Raw genomic sequence first — 25,624 nt, forward strand, 5'->3', positions numbered from 1 at the left:
GACCCTTTTAAAGGGGGGGGGGGAATTAAAAGGGTTTCCTTACAGAAAGGAAAAGAAAATATACACTAAGGAGTTATGCTTCATTACCCCAAAGAAAATAAACGAGCAGTTCAATGATGCGTCTGAATGGGAAGAAACCAGAAGTGTGTCGTTTCCTTGAGAGCAGACAGCGCTTCCAAATTTAAGCATAAAAGGGTTGCTAGAGGATGGATCTTCATCTAAACATGGGAGAATAAATATTATCTAAAGTTGATTTATCTGGCTGATGGGTTTCTGACTCAGGGTAGAAATATGGACTGTTTCTTGAAACACTACTGCCAAAGACTCCTTAAGAAGACATTTTCTGGGTTCTGTCACACATTTTAGAGCTTGATGCTCACTGACATTAAATATACTAATAGTGATTATTTTTCCAAATGGCCATGAACGCTGGTTGAAACCCAGTAGTAAATAACAACCAGAGTAAGCCCATTGAATCAAGATGGATTTGGTGAGTCAACTCTCCTGTAAGTTCCATTCATTCAGTGGGCTTACTCTCATTGCAACTTACTACTGAATTTCAGCCATTGGCTAGTTAGTTAGCTAGGGCTAGAGATGTAACTGGAAAGCCAAATTGAATCAGTTTACTTGTGAATTAAAATGGTGGTTAGTACATTCATTCAAAATGAAACATACTTTATTGGTTCAGAAATATCATCTTAGAACCTCTGACCTGGAAGGGACCTTAGGGATCATAAGGTCTAGCCCCTGTCAAGGAAGCCCAATAGGGAATTGAATTCCCAGTATCTGGCTCCACAGCCAGATACCCGAACCACTAAGCTAAACACAACAAGCCTCTAGTCTGATTCACCGTAACTTTTATTCTTAAACTGGAGATCGAATACAATCCACCATACAGTATATCACATGAGATAGCTCTTTCAAGATGACACTACTCTGAGGTACAGAGTGCAGACTCTGCTGTATGAAACAGCAGATTTTCCTGTATCAAAAAGGCCCTGCTTGTGAAAAGCTCACATACATATGAGAAGTAAGGTTGCCAGCTCTTGTGGTGCCACCATGAGAATTGGTATGCCTTCCTAGATCTTTCAGTCGGGAGAAAGATCTCAGGATAAGGGAAAGCTGATTTTATTGTAAATATTTATTTATTTATATTTATTTATTTATTTATTGGACTTATATACTGCCCCATAGCGCTACAAGAACTCTCCGGGCGGTTTACAATTTTTAATTATACAGGCTACACATTCCCCCCCCCCCCAGCAAGCTGGGTACTCATTTTACCGACCTCGGAAGGATGGAAGGCTGAGTCAACCTTGAGCCGGCTACCTGGGATTTGAACCCCAGGTTGTGAGCACAGTTTTAGCTGCAGTACAGCGTTTTAACCACTGCGCCACGAGGCTCTTAAATGGCACCATTAAAGCCTCCATCTCTTCCTTACTTCCAACTAGCAGTAGAGCTCACTGGCTCAAAGTTGTTTGCCTTCTGCTGTTGCTGTGGGCTCCACGATCTTCTCCTATTATTCTGGGGCTGGACACTCATTATGTCCACCTGTGTGAGGTATTCATATTCATATACGAATACCCCCATCTCTACTGCTTGGCCACACTAATTCACTATGTGTCTATATGTACTGGGATAATTAAGGAACAGAATTTCAGCCATTGTTTTGATACCTCAGACGTAGCTTACCATAAACAGTTTAACATTAATTCACTTTCTTTAGATTTCAGTACAGGAAACTAGTCATAATCTGGGATGGAATGGCATACTTCCCCTTGCTGCTGGGGGAAAAAAAAAAGACTTTCCTTTGAAACATATACTGTAGGTGTTTTTTTCAGGGAGAAGACCTTCACACCACCAGTTTCCAAGTCCTTTTAAAATGAAGATATTAAGGTTATAACCTGTCATAAGTAACACAAAAATCAGGTGGTCTGCCACTGAGCCAAGCTTCCCAGCAGTGCTCTGCAAAGGAAGATATATGTTTTTAAATAAAAGAGATAGACAGACACACAGATAGATCAATAGATTTTTCAGATTGATAGATATAGGTATAGATACAGATATAAAGTACAGTATATTAATATATTGATACAGGTAGAAAACGCCACTATATCTGCTGCTATAATTCTAGTAAAGGAATGAATGAATGAATGAATGAATGAATGAATGAATGAATGAATGAATGAATGAATGAATGAATGAATGAGGCTTATCCAGCTAAGGATTTTTCATCTTACCCTGCATGTAGCACTCAACACTGGGTTGTGTGATGGACACCAACTTTTTCCCATAGTTCAGACCTATAACCAGGCCAGATCCATAGTAAGTATCTGAGACCTCATAAAGAGATCTGAAGGTGTTGATTCAAGTCTCTTGCCAAGGAATACTGGTATTCCTAGTCAGAAGAGTAATTTTTGCAAGTTCTGCACTCCCTTTGTGATTGCAGCACATTGGCGGGAAAGGTGAAGTTGATCAGGAGTCACTCTGTGACTCAGTAAAGACAAGAGTTTTGCTTGCATGACTAAGCCATTTCCTGTACCATTCAATCCACTCTGCTGGCACAAACTCTTTATTGGTGTGGCAATCTGGCATTGTTTGTAAGAAGCTAAAAAGCACAGTTTTGGTGCTGGCTTTTAGAGGCAGGGAAGCCACACTGCCATGAATGTGTTCAATAAGCAAGTATAAGTATACTTTAGTTTCTGGAAAAATGTAGATAAATCTATTACAAAGATCTGGTGGGACTGTTCCTCTCATCCTCATGGTACATAAGTGGAACAATCACAGGGACCTGGATGAAAGAATTAAAATTAATTAAAACTGGTCACTGCCTAGCTTCATGAATAAAAGAATGCGTAAAGCAGATGTGAAGGAGGGAGTCCTAAGGGAAAGAGAAACAAATCATTCAGTTTTGTTTGTGCATAATCTGAAGAAGCCTGGATGATTAAGAAAGAAACATATATAAATCCAAATTAACTGATGCAAAAATCATCTGTGATGTGAACAGACAATGTAGAGTTGTTTATTTGTTAGTGAGAGTGAGCGAGGGAGAAAGAGAGGAGAGAGGTGGGGGAAACTGAAACTGAGACTTGATTTAATCACTCCTCCCTTTTCCAGTCTGAACTTCTGAATATTGTTCTACTTAGATTTTTTTTTTAAAAAAAATATCATTGAACTTCAGGGCATAAGCATGCCACAGGAATCTACACTCCAAACAAACTGAAGCCTGGAATCAAGCAATGTGTTTTAAATGTTTTATTATAAAGGATAGGAAACTATGTCCCCATTTGTTCAAACTGAGATAAATAAACAGTAAATATCATGCTCGTGTTTTGATAATTCTTTTTCTCTTTCCCTTTTTTTTCATCCTTTGCAATTTGATCTACACAGTGGTATTTTTATTTTAGAGACTTGTTTTTAATAACAATAAAATTACATATTTTAGGAAGCACCACTATCTTTGGATATAAAATGAGGACTGCTGGAATGGAAGAGAAAGCAGCAGCAATGCAAGTATCATTGAGCAAAGAACAGTTGGGTAATTTAACCAGAAGAACACAATGAATTAACCCCCTCAGGCAGGATTATGCAAAGAAAAATACATACAAATACATAAATACAAAAGGCTTTCTTAGCTTGGGAAACAGTGATCTGTCACAATTACAGAAAAGAAAAATCCTGTGGTAGCCCCTTGTTTTTTCATGTTTTCTTTACAAAGTCTATGCAAGTTTCCTTCCCATAAATGGAAGAAATCTGCCTATAATGGATTAAGAGAATGGATATTCAACTGTATTTAATACAAAATTAGAAACTATCAATATTTCTTAAACATTCATTAATATTGGCAAATGCTTCAGTTAAACCCAATCATGTTCTCATGTCAGGACCATTGGTAAACCACATATAGCTGTGCACAGGATCACATATGAAGTCAAGAATCTGTTTGCCTGGGGAAACCGGATGGGTTTCACCAAGATGGCAGAATGGCAGGAGTATAAAAAGCTCACAGTATTGATCCATCTAAGTGAATACTATCTACTGTCGCTGGAATATCCTTGACCTACTTTAAATTCCTCCAAACTGCACAAGCCAAGGATAGAACCTGGAAGCTTCTGAATGCAAAGCTATGTGTTCCACCACTTAGCTATGGTTCTAACTCACAGATAGAACACTCACATACATGTGGCAAGCAGTATCAAGGGATCCTTGGTAGGCCATTCCTGATGGATCAGACTGATACTACTACCAATAGGAAACAGTATTGCCCTTATCTAGAATACAAAAGGTCATCAGCAGAAATAGGGAGTCATTTTTGAGAAGCCACATCTCCCAGAATAGTCACTTGTCACACTGACTGAGGTCTTCTGGGAGTTCTTGTCCCAGAAACAATGGTGTCAATTTGATAGGCATTTCTTAGGTTCAAGCAGACTGTATGCACTTTTGGAAATGGTCAAGGAAAGCACAATGGAAAGACACTGGAGTTTCCCATAAATGGGAAAATACTATTTAATCTCTATGACTACAACCAGTGGGAAGGTGGTGGGAACAGGAACAAGAAAGATACAATTTGGATGGTTCAGATAATTTGTGAAGAATGAGCTGCTATATTATGGGAATGAAGGTACATGCAAGCCACTGAGGAAATGATATCAGATGTATTATACATATGAATTCCTGGTGGTTCAGCTGGTTCTTGTGACCCTTTGCTTTCTAATGTCACTGAATCAATATTGTTTGGATCAATAAATGAATGACTGGCTGACATGTGATGTTTCTGCAAGGGAAGTACCAATGTAGCTTAGCAGAGCAGAGCTACCAGGTTCCATTCCTGTACTCTCTAAGCAGGGTTGGAAAATGCATACAGTGGTGCCCCGCTTTAAGATTGCCCCACATGAAGATGAAACCGCTTAACAACGATCTTTTTGCAATCGCAAAACGATGGTCTGTATGGGGGAATTTTGCTTTGTGATGCTTGGTTCCCTGCTTTGGGAACCGATTCTGGAAAATGATGTTTTTTGAACAGGTGATCGGCGGTTTCAAAATGACTGTCGGGTGATTAAAATTACTCCCCGCTGTGTTTAGGGACAGATTCCTTGCTATACAGGCAGCGAAAATGGCCACCGTATGGAGGATATTCGCTGGACGGTGAGTTTTTACCCCATTGGAACGCATTGAACGGGTTTCAATGCATTTCAATGGGGTTTTTATTTTCGCTTTACGATGTTTTCGCTTAACAGTGATTTTCCTGGAACAGATTATCGTTGTTAAGCGAGGCACCACTGTATTTGAAATCCCTAGAGAGAAGGAGATCTTGACAGGCAGTGTTGGCGAGGGTCAGCCTCTTTGGAGGGTCCGGAAAAAGATGTCCACCAATTCAAGACCAATAGTGATGAGAAGACACCTTCAGATGCCTCAGGAACAAAGTTTTTTTGGGGGAAGGGTCGCTTGCCTTGTTTTACATCAAAAGCATGCATCTCCTTGCTTTAGTTTTAAACATTATTTTTATTTTCTGAGTGGTGGCAGCAGAAACCTTCGGGGTCTCATAAGTAAGGGCTATAAAAGTAGGTGGAAGACTGCTTGTGACCCATATTGGCAGTTCCTAGTGTAAACAGTACTGGGCTACATGGAACAATGGTCTGAGTGAGTGGTTTGCTAGGGCTACAAGTAAGTCATAAGTTCCTACTCATTGTTTGACGTGAGCCTGGGCATCTGAAATATATGCTTACTCCATTGTATGAATGATGTCATAGAAAGGCTGACCTTCTGTTCAGTTTCAACGAGGTGAAATAGATCCACCATCATAAGAACTCAAGATCTCACCACCTGAGCAAAAGTTGACACTGCATAAGTAGATATCAGTTTTCTTCATTGAGATAACTGCTTTCACAACAGAAACACTTGGGCACACAGCATGAACCTTCATCACAATGCTACCAGGACTTTTCACTCAGCAGCAACGGAAGAGGATCTAGGCCTACGTTGCTGGGACATCATGTGTGCAATGGAGTGCATGCATGCATACATAACAGGCTCACACCAAACCTTGCATAGAAGCTTATCAACTGGGCCAAGATGCTGGCTGAACTGGTCTACTGCATTCATCAGAAAGTGTATGATATTGAAGACCAGAATGTGTTAAAGGCATTTTGAAAAGAAAGAAAGGTTTCAGTACTAGAGAACAGTTACCCACTGTGAAGAACCAATGAAGGCAAAGACATATGCATCAATTAACTAGCTTTCTCTTTTTACTGTAGTAACATATTTTGGACATGACTCAAGTAAGTACATCGAATTCCCACTCATTTCAAATAGGAAGGAGTTAAGTATGTGTTTAATTTTCCCACTTAAATTAATGTGATTACATTTGGCTGGTTTTCTGCCTATGGTATTGACATTCTATAATTGTGATTACTCCTTTTGTTCTCCTGCATTTATTTATTTATTCACAGCAGTAACTGAAGCACAACAAAGAACTGATAGCCTCTTGCTTGACTTATTTTTGATTAAGGATGAATGGCATTGAGAAGGTTTAGCAATTTAGAAGTCATTAACTCTAACATGTGCACATGCGGAATACCAAAAAGACTGTTTAATGAAGCCCATCCAATTAAAATATGTGGTTATGCTATTTTCATGCAATCTGCATTTTTGTATCTATTTTTTCCAAAGGAAATTCCATATACAAAATGACCTTTATTTCATCTTTAAAAGAAAATAATTAAGTGACATACGCACTGGGTTTGGTAGAGTTCAAAGTTATAGCACTCAGGGAAGAAAACCCCTGGTTCCTTCTGAAATTGTGCTATAAATTCTAGCTGAAGGATTATGCCAATTTTCTGGATTACTGACATTCACCCAAACTATAGAAGGCATATGACAACTCTCTGCATATCGCTCATCATTCTCTGCCATGACTTAAAGCCTCTTTACTAAGGGCATGTTTCATATTTGAAATGAGCTCAGTGAGAAATTACTCCTACATACCATACCTTTATGAAGGTATTTGAATTACTTTTGCTGATAGCAGGCCATGGTTTCAATGGCCCTCTTTATATTTTGAAGGCACATGTGTCAGGTTAAATCGGTCGTGCTTTTGCATAGATTCAGTGCTGTGATAAGCAGCCTTTTCTTTATGGATTATGATATGCTTTTGTTCTGCAAAACTGCTTTTCCTTTGTAGATATGACCTGGTGACGTACAATGTCTTTCAATGGAAGCACAAAAAGAGGGAATGGAGGATTCTGTTAAAAACTGTTAGGTTTCTTTATGGCAACTAAACTGTCATGTTGCCCACAGAATAGTCAGAAAAGGTCTCATTTCTGCTTCAGGCAGTCACAACGTCATCTGTACCCTGGTGTGTTTAGCGTTGACCCACGTCCATTGACTGCAACCTATGAGGTGAAGTGTGACTACTGGAAGACTGATGCCATTTGATGCTTCGAGGAAGTCCCCACTGTCTGCTTCTGAAGATGCTGCAGGAAGTCCTTCAGAAGATGGCAACTCTACTGCACATTGTTCTTCCTTTCTCTCAGCAAATTTAAAAGTCTAAGGGCCGTATCATCATAGTCGTGGAACGTAATGAATAACTGGGGCCTTTGAAGTAATGCCATTTGATTCCATTTATTTTTCCATGGTGTTGTCCTGCTGAGTAGAACATTCCATTGAGATTCGAAGGCCCGCAGGCATCGAACCACCAGCCTGAAATAATTAGGAACAAAACAATTAGTCTATAGACTAACCAAGCATGCACAGCTGGATTTACAGCATCAAGCTGGCTGGCAAATGCATAGCATCAAAGTGGAAAGATGATGGAGGACATAAAGTCTTTAGCTACTTTTGAGCAATTGAATGAAAAAATTCTGAGGTGAGGAGGCCACAAAACTAGCTAAATGTGAACAGGGAAGCTTCAAAATAGTGTTTTAAGAACAAACAAACAAATAAAAAAACCCAAGTAATAGTCAATGCCAAATGGTACATTGTTTCTGAAGGAACTTTCACAAACATTTTATTATGTGTTGCATTGGTCTGCTCCAGAAAAGACAAACATTCCAGAACAATGTGAAAGAACAATCAGGCAAGGGGATTTTTCCATTTTGTTAGACTTATTGTACAACCAGAGGATGACTGGCCATGTGGTAAACAGCTGACACAACACTTCCACCTCTTATGTGATCATTCTTTCATGTAATACCAAAGATTCCTGTGGGTGGGTAAGTTAGGAAAAAAAATACCTGTGCTTTTATGTGGCATCTCTCTTTCTGTAAGACAGACATATTTAAAACCCTGAATGTTACATGGTGGCAACTTCATCATGCGCAACAAATAAAAAGCATGACTTAAATCACAACATTTACTTTCCAGGTTCTGCCTTGCACGGATTTTTGGTTGTTTAAATATTTCTAGCAAAACTTTAAAGAGGTAAACACAGTCAAGTAAGTCACTTAGAAACAAACATTTACAGACTCTTCTCCATTGAAGATGGCACTGAAAAGAAAATAACTCAAACAATCTAAACATAGTTAGGCATCCTTCAGCCTCCAGAGACTATAGTATTGTGCTCTGTATGGAGGACTTGAAACAGCCTCTAGTGTGGCTGAAAAGGCCAATTTGAGAGTGGCAATCTCTTTCTGTGTTGTTTCAACACTGTATGCAAAGCTGGAGTGTCCTCTCCAGAGCACGAAGCCTGGGTAAAATAATATGGAGGATAAGCTGTTACCCAAGCAGCAAATACCCCCTCTCCATGTTGCTGAAATAGTCCAATGGAAAGGCAAGAGCCAATACAATTGGTTCCAGCAACGTCGCAGGAGTTGGCAGAACGACACAAACTGTCTCTAATTCAAATGAAGGGAAGTAGCGTGTCATTTTTACTGGCGCTGCTTATATTATTAAATGGGCAAGACAGAACTTTGCATGAGCATGCACACTTGGTGAAGTCACAAAAGTACGGATTTTCATTTTTTATGTTTCTAGCCCCTTGGACCTCAGGACAAACATCTATATGCACTTTTAGACATAAGGTTTCATTGTACAATGATTTGTGCAGCTTGGGAAGGGAGATACAAAAAGAAACAGCAAATAATTTAACATTTTGTATCTACTTCACACTGACCTGATTCATGTACCATGCTTCTCATCCATGAATATTCTGCTAGGACCAGCTTACATATCATTCCCACTGCAAATGGGAACAGCTAAACAAACATGCCTTCTGTATGTGTTCTGTTTAATGTCATGTCTAAATGTGGCCCTCTGGTTTGTCTTGTCCTTCACGTGACAGGGAAATTGCCCGTGGCATATTAGAGGGTTCTATCACTGGCTTGTTGGAGAAAAAAATTAGCCAGAGTATAGGTTCCTTACAACTGAACACATCACATCAAACCAACCATGAATGGAAGGTTAATTTGTTTAGCTCCTTCCACTTGCAAGGGAAGCAATCAGCTCGCCAGCTCCAGCATCCTGCCTCCTTTTTTAAGAATTCTGGCATATTGCTAACATCACATCCTGCAAACTTTGATACCGGTCCTGATATATTAGCAGGCAGAATGGGTTGCAGGGAGGAGAATGGAGCATTTTCCAAATGAACCAAAATTATTGATAGAAATGCAATTCCATGTTCTCTAATTCATTATGTGTAATATATAATAGTACAGACACCACTGTAATTCAAATAGTGAACTACGGTATTCTGTGTGCTACCTTGTGAGATGCAAGTTTATTTTTGTTTGAAACAAGCCCTCTCAGCTCTTTGATATACAAACTTACATCAATTGCATGAATGAGAAAAGAATCCTCCATTTCAGAGTTTTGAGACACAGGAACTAGCTGGGTGGGGCTAAGCTCTGTGGCACTGGACAACATTATGGGTACTGTAGTATCCGGAGAGGCATTCTATATGGAGCATAATGGACAGGGAGACTACAATACCCTTAACACTTCAAAGTACCACAGAGCTTAGCCCTACCTAACCAATTTTTCTGCCTAGGAACTAAGAAAAGTGTGCTGCTTATTTAACACCCCATAATGACTAAAGCATTCTCCGTGTGGTTTACAATTTAATGATGTAAGCTACACATTACCACCAACCCAGCAAGCTGGATGATCAATTGACCAAACTTGGAAGGATGGAAGGCTGAGCAAACCTTGAGGCAGACATCTGAGCTCATTGGGATTGAACACAGATCGTGAGCAGAGTATTCACTTCAGTACTACAGTTTAACCACTGCACCACAAATCTCCTCTTACACTTCTTGTCTTTGTGGTGTGGTCATATCCCAGGATGTGGTATCATACTGCTAGCTCAAAGTTTCTACCACTTGAAGAAATCTTGTTTCTCATCTTTGCAGAAGTGTCGCTTCCACTCCTTTCATTTCACTTGTGTTTCAGACTGAGCAAGCAAGTCACCATCATCACCCTATCTCCTGAAAAGGACAAAAGCTGTTCCCACAGCTATAAATACTCAACTATCCAACAAACAGCAACAGAATATGGACTGAGTTCCTACTCCAGTCCTCTGAAGATGCCGGCCACAGAGACTGGCGAAACGTCAGGAAGAACAACCTTCAGAACACAGCCAAAGAGCCTGAAAAACCCACAACCATCATTTCATATAATTTGACTCTTCCCAAACTTTGCCCCTTCTCCTCCCATCCTTTTAGGACTTCTACCAGCAGATCTTAGCCAACAGGTCACTTTTGCTAGCTCATTACTCTTTTACCTGATCTCTGATATCAGGTGGCAGAAGAGTGTCATTCTGATCCTCCAAAATTAGAAGCTAATTTTATGTAAACTAGAAATAGATCAGCATTTGAAATGGACTTTTATTGATATGCCAAATGTCTGATGTTGGTAGGTTGTCATTATATATTCTTCACATATTATTTATTGGATCTTAAAGTTTGTGATGTGTTTATATCCAAGGATGTGGTGTCATACTGCTAACACAAAGTTTCTAGCATTTGAAGAAACCCTGCTTTGTATCTTTTTACTATTTGGATTTGTCTTGTGTTAGAGACTAAGCAAGCCCTTTGACAGCATGTTGTAAGTAATCTCATAAATCATTGCTCAAACTATATCACATGTTATTCCACAATGGATGGGGCTACTCATTCCCACTTCAGTCACCTAGTTGTTGTTCCCTCCTATTGTGCTAGCTTCTCTGACAGGCTTTGCACAACATTTAAAACTGGGGTGGGTAATCTCAGTGGGCTCACTGAGGTCAATTTTTCACCTCCCAGCGCTGTAGAAGGTTCTACCGGGTCTGAAAAATTCCCATCAATTAAGAAAGAAAGAAAGAAAGAAAGAAAGAAAGAAAGAAAGAAAGAAAGAAAGAAAGAAAGAAAGAAAGAAAGAAAGAAAGAAAGAAAGAAAGAAAGAAAAAGGAAGGAAGGAAGGAAGGAAGGAAGGAAATTTTAGTATTTGTGTACGTGTGTCAGTGTGGGCGGGTTGTTTGAGGAGATATTTTTCCCAATGCCAAAACTACCACTCCCAATGGCCCACAGGATCAGGTATGGGTCATTTTGACCCTCAGTTTTCCTTTTTTTAAAAAAATGGGTGTGTTGAGGTTTGGAAAAAAAAACACTCTCAGGGAGCCATCTGTTGTCCATTATAGAATAATGAGGTGGGAAGGGGCCTTTAAGGCCATCGAGTCAAACTCCCTGCTCAAGGCAGGAATACAGAACAAAGCTGAGCGGACAGAGGGTGGTCCAATTATCTCTTGAAGGCCTCCAGTGTCAGAGCACTCACCACCTCCCGAGGTAGGTGGTTCTATTGTCGTACTGCTCCAACAGTTAAGAAGTTTTTCCTTAAATCCATTTGGAATCTGGCTTCCTGTAACTTGAGCCCATTGTTATACGTCCTGTACTCTGGGACGATCAAGAACCTGCCCTTCCTCTGCATAACAGCCTTTCAAGTATTGGAAAAGTGCTATCATGTCTCCCCTCAGTCTTCTTTTCTTAAAGCTAAACATGCCCAGTTCTTTCAGTCTTTCCTCATCAGTCCCCTAATCATCCTTGTCGCTCTCCTCTGAACCTTTTCCAGTTCATTGGCATTCTTCTTAAAGTATGGTGTCCATAATATTGCCTTAAATAGCATTTGGCTTTTTTGCAGCTTCATCACACTGTTGGCTCATATTCAGCTTGTGATCTACAACAATTCCAAGATCCTTCTCACTCCCGGACCTAAAGGCACACTAAGAGCTTTTGCAATTTTCTGTTATTTGTAAATTCATTCTCTTTCTACCTTCTTGCCCCCCCCCCGCACAGCTAAATTTAGATTGTAAGTCCCTTGGGGTAGCATTTTGCTACATGTCTTGCTGAATAACATTTAAATAATTTTAGAAATAAAGCACAGAGAGAAAGAATGGGGATTGTAAGGTCAATATAGGCTTTTCTTATATTTCTTTCCATTTTCTCTTCCTTCCCACTTTTCTTCCGAAGAAATAAATGACGGATATATAAGCCTCCTGTGAGACACCCTAAAAGCTTTGACAAAATTCTTGAGGTTTCCCTCCAAGGCCCTTAAATTCTGTCACCTGAAAAGAAATGCCTATATTAGTGAGAAATGTCAGGCTAGGTGAAATTGCATTAGTATCTCTAAGAGCCAAACTAAATAATATGTGGGAGACCAGTGGCTGGATCTCCTCAGCTTTTTTCCCCTTCAATTGAAAAAAGCAACTGGGGAGGAAAATTTGCAGTGCTGGACAGGGGAGTGTTTTCTTTAAAATCTTTAAAATCGTTCCCCTTTTATTTGCAGCCAGAGCCTTCTACTAGCTGTGATGTGTGTGCATGTGTGTATGTGTTTCTTTGGAGAAAAGAATAGAAGCGCTAGGAAGTGCTACTGGCAAAACTGATTGAAGGAATCTGGGAGTTGTACTCTTAAGTATATTTACCAAGCTCTGGCACAGACAGATAAAATACAGAATACTGTCTTTTCCCTTCTTTCCATAGGAGAAGACCCATTTTCCTCCCATAGCAACAGATATTTAATCAGAATCTGATTATGAGAGGCAGAGTGGTTTTGATTTCAGGCAAATCAATTTAATTAATCATGATTTAATTTTTAAAAATCATTTTTCCCCATTTAAATCATGATTTAAATCAAATTGTGTGCGGTTGTTTTTTTAACATTGATTTTTATCCACCTTCCTGGACTAGAATGGAACTGAGAATTCCCCACTGAGCCAGGGGGTCCAATCCCATGAAATTTACTGGGTCATCTTGGACTCTATATTCTGTCCCTGCTTGATCCAACTTGCAGGTCTGTTGCGAGGATAAAGTCGGAAATAGAAGAAGAGTTGCTGAAGGAAAGACAAGACATACAGGTAATAATAGACAAAATACGCCTCTTCTATCCCAGTTGCTTTTGTTTAATCAACAAAGATATTATGGATTTCCCAGGTCATATCACCTTTGGCCCAGAGAGAATGTTGCTTCCACAAAGCACAAGGAAGAGGTAGCGCCTACAAGGAAGAAACCTACAGAGTGTAGGGACTTAATCTTTACAGTACTGCTTTTTAAAAGGGGTATGAATTAGGCTAACATTTTTAGAGTCATACTCTTAATGTTGAGGCTTGTTAATCCCTTAAACTGGCTATTGCTGCTGCTCCCTTGTAGACAAAGACGGCTGCCTATAGAGTGGCTGCCTATAGAGTTTGTGAATCTGTTGCATGTATTCACAGAAAAAGCCTAGTACAGCAAAGGCATAACTGAATCGAGTGCACACAGTTAGCTGAGAGGTGTGAGATTTCTTTGACTTCATAAAACCACATTACGTCTTTCAAACTGAAATGCTTACTAACCACATTTCTTTTTAATGCAACACCCCAAACCCCCTGCATGCATAACATGATGATGGCATTGCAAGCTTTCCCATCCAATCTCTCAAGATGAAGAAGAATTAAATAAGGGCCTTTTTGTGGGTTAGAATGTATTTCCCATCTAGTTCATTCATTGTATCAGCAGGTATTATTCTCCACACTCTGCCTGAAGGAGAAGAGTGCTTGTTGTTTTCTTTACCAACTGACCAGTGGATGCCTCCTAGGTTTGGACTGCTCTCTGCAATTCAGACCAGAGTAAATTTATTATTTGAACTTTGTAAAGTAACTTCTTTCTTACTTACTTTCTGAACAATATTTCGAGAAGTCCCCCCCCCCCCCGAAGTAACACTTCATAACAAAATCTTTGGGGAAGAATCAATGCCAAATACATTCTGGCATTCTACTATTTTGATACAGTTGACCTCTCTTTGATTACAAAGCTATACCTAAGGGGCTAATAACCAAAGAAAAAGAAAGCAATTCAGCTGATGTTTGACTGTAACAAGAGCATAATCTTGTAGAAATTGAAGACAAAGCTAAACATGGAAAAATCTAATCCTCATTCTTTCAGCACTGAACCTGGAACACAGAAATGGCTCTCAGCTGCAGTTTCACTGTCAAGAGTATGGACCAGAAAGTGGTATCCATTACTATCTACTTCAAAACATTGATCATAGTATGAAAGACAGGGTTTTCTGGGGATCTTCCCCCACCCCTTAGCAAGTTAACCTAAATACTGAACAATCCCAAGACACCACTAGATGATGGACTACTTAAATTATACCTGTAGGAACAAACTGTTATATGTAAGGATTTCCAGACAATAGAGTGGGATCACCTTTATGAGGTCTTGATCTCTGAGATCCAGTTCATACAGAACTTTCCCCTTGTTGACTGTAATGTTGAGTAATGGCTTGGCTGACAGGATCTTCACTTCAGTCTATGCCAATGCAAACCCAATACTTCTTTGAGAAAATGCTTTGCTCATTCAGCATATAGAGATCACAAAGTTGACTGATCAAGGGATGAACATGCACGTGTGCATCAAGACAAAGATCAAAAAAGAGCTCAGACTACAAATGGGCAGAAACACCAGTTTGGTGGTTCATGATGGTTTGTTTATCAGCTGAACTGGTGCTTCAAAGCCCCCACAAAACCCCTGCATTTTTTCTAACAAATCAATCAGTTCATGAAATTAACTAGAGAGATTCCAGAGCTGATTGGTTTAACTACTTGAAACCTATTATTTTTAAAGACAAAAAGAGATATGCCATGCCAAGTGCCCATATAATATATTGCCCTCTATTTTATATTCATCCTGATCCACAAATATTGGTTATGTCTTCCTTTTTAATTTTATAAACACTGAAAGTCTTGTTAGGGTCAGTGGTTTCAATGAGAAACATGAATGCATTTACATCAAAAATTACACTTGCCCAAAATAATTCAGTTGGCTTTTTTTAGAATAGTGTCACCTTTAACAACGTTAAAAAGTCAGATATGCTGATTATAGATTAGCATTCTTAAACAGAAATCATTTCTCTTTATTTCAATCGCACCATCTTTGGCCATCTTTTCTTCAAGTTCTTTCATTCCTTCCTTCCAGGGCCTAGATGGCCATAGTTAGAGTCAAGACATTAGGTACTCCGAGATATTATTTTATCATAACCCTAGGCTCCTTTACAGCTTGCAAGGACTTCTACTGTTTTATACTTGATGATTGACTGAGTGATCTACAAAATGTCCTGTCCTCAATTGCGCTGCTCATCTCTTGTGAAATCAAGCCTGTGGCGTTTTTTAGGGAGTCAGACCATCTTGTATTTGGTCTTTGTCTTTTCTGCTGCCACTAATTTAAAATTAGTGGCCAGAATCCCAGTGGGTTTGCACAGTGTAAGCCCAAAGTTGTGTGTGCAACCATTCTGGCTGGTTGCCATGCACTCAGATATATCCAGGTTAAGCACTTGGTTGCATAGCCAGGAACACAACAGAAGGCAGAAATACTGTTGGATTCTGGCCACTGCTTAAAGCAGCACTAGGAAATCTTACTGTTCTGATGGTGGTGACAGATCTCTGATGTTTCATTTTAATGCTGTCAGGGGGGAAAATCCTCAAAACAAGGGTGGGCCCACTTTCAGAGAATGATTTTGTTCTTTTCCACAGCGTTGGGTCAAACCTTCTATTTCTATATTCATAGCTCAAAATCCAATTGTGATTGTCAGTTCTTACTTCTGATGGGAACAGTTAAAATTAATCTCAATTCCTGGTTTGTAGAAAACCACCAAATACATATGGGCAGTTTTTGGGCTATGCATGCTGGTACTTCTTATCAATGTAAATGTGACATCTCTAAAACACATGACACAAGAAGACAGAGCAGTGTTTCTTGTTCATGTATTTTTATACTTGTCCTAAGCCACTCAGATACATCTCAGTATCCTCCAGTAATAAGTAACATTGAAGGAAAGTATCCAATCCCTTGGGTTTTCTAATTTTCTGATTATTTGCATCTCCATCTCTTGTTATCTCTCCTTTTACTTGCCACACACAAACTATTCTGTTCATCTCACAAGACTACAAAATCCCCCCATGCTGCCAAGATAGCCACACAACTCATAGACATTTGATATAATTTATAATGAAAGAGCTGTCTGTGAAGGTTGCCAAGACCAACAGAAAGTCTGATAAGGTTCTGTACTGTCCAGGTCAGGATATCATTATTTTTAAAGATGAATTATTTCTACTATCACAGCTACTTTTTCTTATCAGAGAGTTTGTTGTGACCCAAAAATTGAACGTGTCTTTCTGAGGTTCAAGGTTGTGAAGTGTTTCAAATGGATATATCATAATGTTTGTACTGTACTCAGAAAGTCCAGGACAACTAAGTAACTCAGTGTCCAATTTAAAGATTTTTTAGAATAAAAACATTTAATAGTTATTGTGCAGAAGCAACGACTCAAGCATTATTAGTCACACAACTGACAAAAGATGACTATATGTATCTTCTTATATGTCCATACAGCTTTTCATAACTGTATGGACATTCCTCACTGAAATCTTGAAGGCTTACTTTAGATGGTTAGGATTGCCCTGACTTTATGAACATATTTACTGTTGACTATAAGGGTCCCCTTCTGACCTCTATCAGGTCCTCAACTGTACAATCTGTTGTTGACACCATCAGCAGTACATGGAGGACAAAACTATATTACTTGACAATCTGTCATCAGAACTCCCTGGCTTTGTGTGTGTGTGTGTGTGTTATATATATATTATATATATGTACGTAGTTTTCGCTCCATAAGACGCACCTTTCCATAAGACGCACCATTTTTTTAGGAGAAGAAAACAGGAAAATATAATCTGTTTTCTTCGCTCCATAAGATGCATAGACTTTCCACCCCCCTGTTTTGTGGGGGAAAAGTGCGTCTTATGGTGCGAAAAATACGGTATGTATGTATGTATGTATGTATGTATGTATGTATGTATGTATGTATGTATGTATGTATGTATGTATGTATGTATTTATTTATTTATTTATTTATTTATTTATTTATTTATTTCAGGGATGTGCCTTTCATGTTTGAATGCAATGGAAGAAAACATAAAAGCACTCTTTTTTTTTTACATTTTCATGTTCTTTTGTTGATTACCAAAACAGAGCCTCTTAAACATGAATGATTCATACTCATGGAAGAGATGTACACAGAGTATTGAGTTTCTTCTTAGTTTGCCTCTTTTATTTAGCCTTTTGTTCATCCTTTGCCAATCAGGACACCCAGGAGGGGAAATGCTAGTTTTGAATCTGTAAAAACTCAGAACTCAGTGAGGAGTGGCCTTTCTTTGCTTTACTCATTCCTTGTGGGTGTGCAATCTCCTGGTACTCTAGAATTATGCTGCTGCCTGCTTCTGTGCCTCCATCTTGGGCCCTTTCCTTTTTTGCCCCTTTTTTCCTTGATATTTTAGGGGATCCCCCCCCCATTTCTTTGAATTATTTTGGCTGATGCCACCAACACCAATGTACCTCTTTGTGATTATGTTGGTGTTGTTGTTTTTCCAAACAAGAAAGAGAGAGATAGAGAGATTTAAAGGTTAATGTTTTACTTCCAAGCCATCTTTCTCAAGAAAATCGCATTCCAAATCTGCTGTTTCTCTCATTAAATAACTTATCATCCCAAGATTCTTGTCAAGTTGGATAAACAATCAGTTGGGGACAAGGATTCAGAAGTGGGCAGGTTGTACAGGTTAAGGATTTGCTCTTGCACACTGGCCTCAATAGTCAAGTCATTCTGACTTTTTCTCTTTTAACAGTCATTTTAAGATACGGGAAATTTGATTGTCGTTCTCCACTGCCATATTTAATACAGCTCTTTATCTTCTACTCTGGGACATTTTGTTATGGCTTTTAAAAAGACAGAGGGCACGCAGTTCAGGAATCAGGAACAAAACATGAGGTTTTACACACACCAGCTCCCACAGCTCCTAACAAAACTCACCTAAGGTTTCTCACATTTCTCTCAAGAATGTACGCCCAAATGCACTTTGATTGTCCCTTTGGGTAAAAATACAATAAGCATTTAAAGTAAAAGAGTCTCAGTAGCAAGGTTGAAGAAGAGTTGCCATCTAGAAATCCACAGGAAGTTGTAGATGGAACCGGACTCAGATGTTTACAATTATGATAAGATTCCCTCCCTCCCTCCTTTTCTGTCCATCTCTTGTGAAGGACTTTTGCTTTTGATGCTTACCTCCTGTTAGCATAAGGGCACACTTGCACATACAGTTGTCATTGTCAGCATCTTTGGTACTGAAGTCAGCCCCATGCAGTATCAGGCTGCTCTGTTTTCCTGCTGTCCCTGAATGACCCTTCAGATAAAGCCTAAAAGAGAAAGGAGGAATTAAGAAGGAGAAAGGACGTATGTTATGGAACAGAGTTACAAAGGTCTGTATTTGACTTGGTAGTCAAACCCACTATAGAAAATTTCTGCAGTCCTGGATAAACTTTGGTTCATGGGGGGGAGGGATTTTAATGACAGGTTTTATTAATTAACTGCTTGACTTGATTTATATCCCACTCCATCCAGTGACTTTTAGACACTGGGCAAATCCAGTTAGTGTAAATAAAAATAAAATAAACACATTAAATGTCTTAATTGCAGTGATCTTTGTGGTTAGGGGACAGCTAGTTTGCTCTGCACGCAAGAGGCTGAGTGTAAATCTGTAAACTGGAAAGCTGAAGGGGATAGGAGATTTCATGTACTTCTATCATCTCATCATCATTTATATTTTACATTTATTTATTCTTTATTTATTCGTTCATATTTATACCCCACCTTTCTCTTTCCATTAAATTTATAAACTAAAAAATATGAGACACAGAAACCAAGGGGAGGATCAGAAAATTACACAAGAAGGGGATTTGTTAATAAGCTTTAAATAGACATTTGCATTCCTGTTGAGGTGAGGTTATCTTTCTTATTGCTTTTATTGCTCAAACAGCAATTGATGGTTCCTGTGTATTTCACAGAAGGATGCTGGCCATAAAATTCTTTCTTCTTTTCTGGAACCTCAGAGCCAATGGCTGAGCTTTCTCGCTACCTTTAGAGTAGCTAAAGGTACCTCCTGCAGCTCCTTCATCTCTGGCAGATGGGTGGGGACTGACTGGTAATAATCTTCTTGTGGGGCACGGATGGAAGCCTCCCTATGGTCCCAAATGCATTGTCTGATGACAGAAGGCAGAGTATATCCCTTCTGCTCTCCAAAATATTCTCACATAAAAAGAATTTTGTAGTGAATGGTGAATAAGGAAAAGAAGAAGACAGTTCTCCTAGCCAGGATGATTTGGGGATTCTTCTGTCTTCTCTTCCAGCACCCAACCTGAAGAATAATCTAGCAAGACTCAAAAACTCACCTATTTTAAATATTTTTAGTGGTATGGTGGATAGAGTGTCAGACTATGAATCAGGAAACATGAATTAGAATCCAGCTCAGCACTAGAAACGTACTGGGGGATGGCAATGATGAACCACTTCTTGAACGTGTCACTTCAAAAAATCTGGTCGAGTCACCCTAAGTCAGAAACAACTTGACAATATATGACAACAACAAAGTGATCCAATGAAAGTATTATCCACTCTTGTTTTGTAAATTAACTTGGGAATATTCTTCTGAAAATATATTTACAGCTTTGCATTGTGAATCATAAGTGGGCAGGCAATATGGTTTGAGATCTACTTTCCTTTTCAAGACAACCCCAGATACATCAGGTGCAAATGAGGTTTTTAGAAGAAAATGAACCAGGTGTATTAACAACTACTCACATTTTTTCCATCCTGAACAACAACAAAAAGCAAATCTCAGTGTAAGCCATTCCCCTTCCACGCAAGAGCAATATCGGCAAAAACAGCTTTTTTGCACACCTACATTTTGCACACCCTTGCATTTTGAATAAAACCTTATATTTTGTGCAAAAACAGAAGGTTTGCTTGCAAAAGGAAATTAACATGGTGCTATGCAAAATACAATTTTTCTTGCACAAAACCACGCTCTGTAGATTTTTCACAAAAGAAGTCCCAAAAAGGACCCCACCCAGTCATAATCTCACCTAACAGGGAGAAAAGTTTTAATTTTTTAAAAAATTCTCATTAGCAAGATGAAGATATACAATATATAGCTACTTTGAGAGTAGGAATTTGCTTCCAAGACCAGAGTTGAATAGCTGAATAACTGCCATGGCTATTCTGTACATAAATATGGCTCTAACTATTACAGGCTTTTTGCATTTCAGCTGCCAAAGAGAAGTGAACAGAAGAGTTATTTCCTTACTGTTGTTATTAAAAAAAGTGGAAGCCAGGAACTTTTGCTAACCTGCTCCTGCAACTTACTAAGGCTCTACCAGTAGATTCAGATCAAAGCTTGGAAATATTACTGTTTTGGACTGCAGCACCCAGAGTCCCCTAGCCAGGCAGCCAATCCCCCACCCCACCCCCACCCCGAAAGCTATACAGTATCTGGGAGTGATGCTGCGTTTCTATTGAAATATTTCTTTCTAAATAGATAGAAATAATTCCAGGGGGAAAAAAATAGGGTGATGTGTTAAAAAGAAGGCAACCAATCTAAATGGGTTTTGATCAGTGACATGCAGGGAAAGGCAAACATTAAACATAAATGCTCGCAAGGATAAAATGTCTTGGGAAGAAAAATAAAAACAAAGAAAGATTGATCATAAAATCACCAAGCTTTATGAGCCACAGTTGAAAAGCTGTGCAAATTAAATGTTGTTTTCAAAAGCAATATGCAGGCTAAGTTTGGGAGCAATACCGTTAAACCCGATCTGCCAGTCTTCATGTAATGTTTTTTGGTTGCTGCCTGAATGTAAACAAACTAAATCAAGATCAGCTTGGATACTGATGGCTTTCTTTGGTATAGAATCTTTCTATTTTCCCTTCCAGAGGAAAATAAACTTCTTTAGAGTGATGGTGATAGAAAAATGGCTCTGGATCATGGTATCTACAAGCTTATTTTAAAGTGTCACAGATCCTCAGTATATCATCCTTGCCCAGGCTCACAGAAGTCCATGTCAGCATTTTTTTAAAATGAAAAGAAACCTAGCTTGCCATTAGTTAAACACATCTGGCTAGAAAATCCCACTAAGAAGGTAACAGACAAAATGCTGATATGCCAGAATTTCCTTATTGGGAAATGTGTTGGCCTTAGCACCAGCATAAATGCGATGTTGGAAATCTGTAAACAAAGAAGTGAAAATCTGTTGGCTTCATTTTCTTGATATTTCTCAGAAGCCCATCGAAATTTATGTTCGGTTTCATTTTCAGACTCAGTTGCAAGACTTTTCTTCCTGTACAAAAAATGTATATATCTTTTTGGCAAAAAATAATAATAATAATAAAATAACCCAAGAAACGTACTAATTCTTGTATGCAATTCTATGCAATTTCCCCCACTGAATAAATTGTGTTTGTGTGCATTTTTCAAATTACCATGCTTATCAGTAATTATGCATTTTCCAAATACGCACATAGTTTTCTGATCATTTTTTCCCCATTGCTGGAATACACCAGGCAACTCAGAAATGTAGGAACTTCTGTGGCAAGAGATACTTTGTCCATTTGCCAGCTTCATAAATTGCAGGGATTTTTAAAATAAGAAAACGAGAATCCAAAGAATTTCTTTTCAGTCCTTGCCCACGAAAACCCAATGAATTTCTTTCCAGCTCTTACACATAAATAAGTAGGATCTCTTGCAGTGTGCTCCAGTGATAATGGCAGTTTTGCTTTGTATGATTTTTTTTTTTGCTTTGTATTGCTATATTTTCTAATACATATATACTCTAAAGGTAATGTATCTGGCCTTGAACTTTCAACCTTGTGATGGTCTGTCTGTGATATTGAGGTTGAGAAACATTTTGTTCGAATACTGAGTTTATTAAAAGATGTTGAGGGAATGTGCTATAAAATTGCATGTTAACAACTGTAGTTAATTTAATTTCTGGTAATTCTGAAAAGAAAGTATTGAATGTTGAGCCTTAAATGAATATTGAACGGACTGGGATCATGGTGCGGTAGGAGAGGGGAAAGTAACCATTTCCCCTCTCATTTTTCTTTCCTTGTTAAATTCTTTATCTCTGGGTGGTTGTTTGCCATAGGTCCAAAACATAACAGGCATCTATATGACTCATCAGTATTTAATCCTGGGAGTTAACAGCAGCTTTTCAGCGAGAAGAGAATATTTTCGGTGGAAGGACTGCACACCAAAAGGGTAAATCCTTCTCTCCAACACACTGCTCCTAATCCAAATAACCACACTCAAGTTTGTAATGTAAATACTTTCTTTAAACACAATAATGGGCTATCATATGTGGAGGTCTCTAGCATTATTTGTAGCTTAGTCCAAATAAAATAAAATAAAATAACCCATTTTGCTTAAATGTGAATTCCTCACCTGATTTATCCCAAAAAGAACCTTCACATTTACCATGTCATTTAACAAATGGTTAAAAGTGTGTGTGTGTGTATGTGTGCATGTGTGCATGTGCACGCACACGTGCGCACATGCACCCCTTTCCCCCCAAAAAAATCTGTGTCAATTTCAACTCCTGTTTCATTACTTGGACATTGAAATATTTGCTGTAAAGTGAGTTCCAACATATGGTAACCTTCTCAGTGTTTTCAATGTGTGAAGTACTCAGAAGAGATGTAGCCATCCTTCCTTCTGGTGGCACACTGGATTATGCAACTTCCCAAAGGCTGCACAGGTGGCAGAGTATGTAACCCCCTCCACCCCAAACTCTACACAGATGATTCTGGGAAGAACAGTAGGGATTTGAACTCTTGGCCTCTGGCTCAGCATCCAGACACCTTGCCCTGCTGAACTATATCAGCTACAGATGTGAAGATCTGCCAGAATTATTTTCTCCCAGATTCATTTTTTAAACCTTGAGTGCTTTCTCTCTGAAACATGAAATGACATTTTCAGCCATTTGCAGTTGTCAAATGAAATAGGTATAGCTATTCCCACCAGGGGGAGAAAACTGTGCTGTAGGTATCTGCCAAACAGAAGTTATGGATGAGGATCCTCTAAGAAAAAAAAAGAAGAAGTGGCAATGCTAATTCAACACCATTATAGCCAAATGCACACAAATTCAAACATAGAGATTTACAAATTCAGTGCTCAAAGAACGTAGAGATATGCTTGGAAAAACTGTAAATGTTAAATTAGTCAGTGAAAATGGGGGAGATGGTCTTTAATTTTTCATAATTTACCATCATTTGAAAAATGTCTAATATGAGATAGAACGAACCTGAGGCTTAATGAACTTGGGTATGAAATCAAAAGATTTTCCAGACTCCTGTTTGCTGGGCAAAAGGGAAAGGATCTAAATCCAGATGTTGTCACCCTGCCATACTGTTAAAAGAGTGATATTGGTGCCTTCAGTGCAGGAGAGGCAAGAAATCTGTCTCCATTCCTCTGAAAGTTACACACACACACACACACACGCACACATTTCATTTCCTTCTGTAAATCCCTGGAGGCATATTTGTGAATGCATTTGTGTTGTATATAGAAGTTGTTTGCTCCAACGATTTGCTGAGAATTTACACCCAGTTTATCACCCTGGGTGAGCTGCCTTAATTGAACCACAACAGTCTGAAAATTCTCCCACCATTACATCGTATAATGTAATTTAATTTCCTTGTTTTCCTTTAACGGGCCTTTGATACAGATGTTGTTGTTGTTGTTAATGGCAAGCTTGCTTTGCTTTTGATCATTCCTACTATGTGGCACCAGCTGAATGATCTTCAGCTCATTCCAGAAGCAAACATCCATTCCACACCCCTACTACGTCCGTAGATGTCTAGAAAAAGACTTAACCCAACATCTGCATGAGGCAGAAAAGCCATCTTAAATTACATGACCTCCAAAGGCATCATACTTGTAGGCCTACCTACATCTATTTACCTGGATACAAGCTTCACTGTATTCACTAGAGAGCAACATCTGTCCCTCCCTCCATATGATGCAAGAGATCTTTTTTGGACAAAATAATAGAGAGCTGTCAAGGATGGGACCCTGGAGTTTGCATGTGCTTTCTGGCAGCACTTTGCTAACCTCTGTTCCAAAGAACCCATCAGTAATGTGTGAATATAAGGCCATATTGGCTCAGGTGCTCTGGACGTTGTAGTTCAAAAAAGTGACTTGTCCCATCTCTGAGGGCTGAACCATTATATTCCCACTAATAAATATTTTTTGTAAATTATCTGTTTTGCAGATTTACATGTTTAACTCCTGTCCAGAGGCTTTTTATGTCTTCCGAAGTTGCAGAGAACTAATGGGCTAGTAAGATGCCTTTTTCCCTTTAAGGGGGAGGGGAAACACATCCTGTTTTTACTCATTTGTGTCCTCAGAGTTCCCCATTTCATTGAGTAAATGGAGAAGGCTTTTTCTGGACAATGTGACGGACATCCTTCAGATGTCAGCACTGCTTATGCATTTGTTGCACACATGAGGCTCTAGAGTTGCTGTGAGTAGATTGTTAGTCATGTGCTAAAGAGAGAAGTAGAGAAGTAGATTTCTATCCATTCTTTTTCACATCCACATTTCCTATACATTGCAAAAAAAGGGCCAACCAAACAAAACCTCCTTCTAAATTGCTGGAATAATGTGAAAGGTGATGCATGTGGCTGCAGAGAGATGCTGGTATGGGATCTGTGGAACTAGCCTATTTGCCCATCTTCAACAGAGGGTTCTACACAAACTTAGTCCTCTCTATGCAGAGAAGGGCCTTCATTCACACCCGGCTTTCTTCAGACTCAACCTGAAGAAATGATGCCTTCATGATACACCACTATGAACATTATTTATTGTATTTATTTATTTAAAATATTTTTACTCCGCTTTTCTCCTTAAAATGATCCAAGGTGGCTTATAACAAAAGACAACATTTGAGAGCTAAAAACAGTGAATATACAGAGATTTTAAAGTGAGTTAAACAAGTATTATATTAAAAATAGTCATTAAAACACATACATCTAAAAACATCAGAGCACAAGAATCCATCCAAATAAACCCTCATGATTCCAGACACTAAGGAAAAGCCTGCCTAAACAGAAAGATTTTTTTCCTGCCTGTGTAAGGACAGGAAAGATGAAATCAGCCTAGCTTCCCGTGGGAGGGAGTTCCAGAGTCTGGGAGCAGCAACAGAGAAGGCCCTCTCATGTGTCCCCACCAAGTGCGCCTGTGAAGGTGGTGGGACTGAGAGAAAGGCCTCTCCTGATTATCTTAATTCATGGGCAGGCTCAT

General features: G+C 39.0%; 1 protein-coding gene and 1 long non-coding RNA gene across 2 annotated transcripts in view; one reads left to right on the forward strand and one right to left on the reverse strand.

The window, feature by feature from the left end:
* The window catches only part of LOC144589304 (uncharacterized), a 116,504-nt gene that overhangs the window by 19,901 nt on the left and 70,979 nt on the right, over positions 1–25,624 (forward strand). The window lies entirely within an intron of this gene.
* Positions 3,241–25,624, reverse strand: part of ANGPT1 (angiopoietin 1) — a 199,953-nt gene continuing 177,569 nt past the window's right edge. The window contains exons 8-9 of the mRNA XM_072999258.2: positions 18,556–18,686; positions 3,241–7,698 (exon numbers count right to left, since the gene is read on the reverse strand). Coding sequence (XP_072855359.2) covers positions 7,538–7,698; positions 18,556–18,686 — 292 coding nt within the window. The 3' untranslated portion in view covers positions 3,241–7,537. The remainder of the gene's footprint in view (positions 7,699–18,555; positions 18,687–25,624) is intronic.

The sequence above is a fragment of the Pogona vitticeps genome, chromosome 4 (genome assembly GCF_051106095.1).
Source record: "Pogona vitticeps strain Pit_001003342236 chromosome 4, PviZW2.1, whole genome shotgun sequence".
In the NCBI taxonomy this organism is placed as follows: Eukaryota; Metazoa; Chordata; class Lepidosauria; order Squamata; family Agamidae; genus Pogona; species Pogona vitticeps.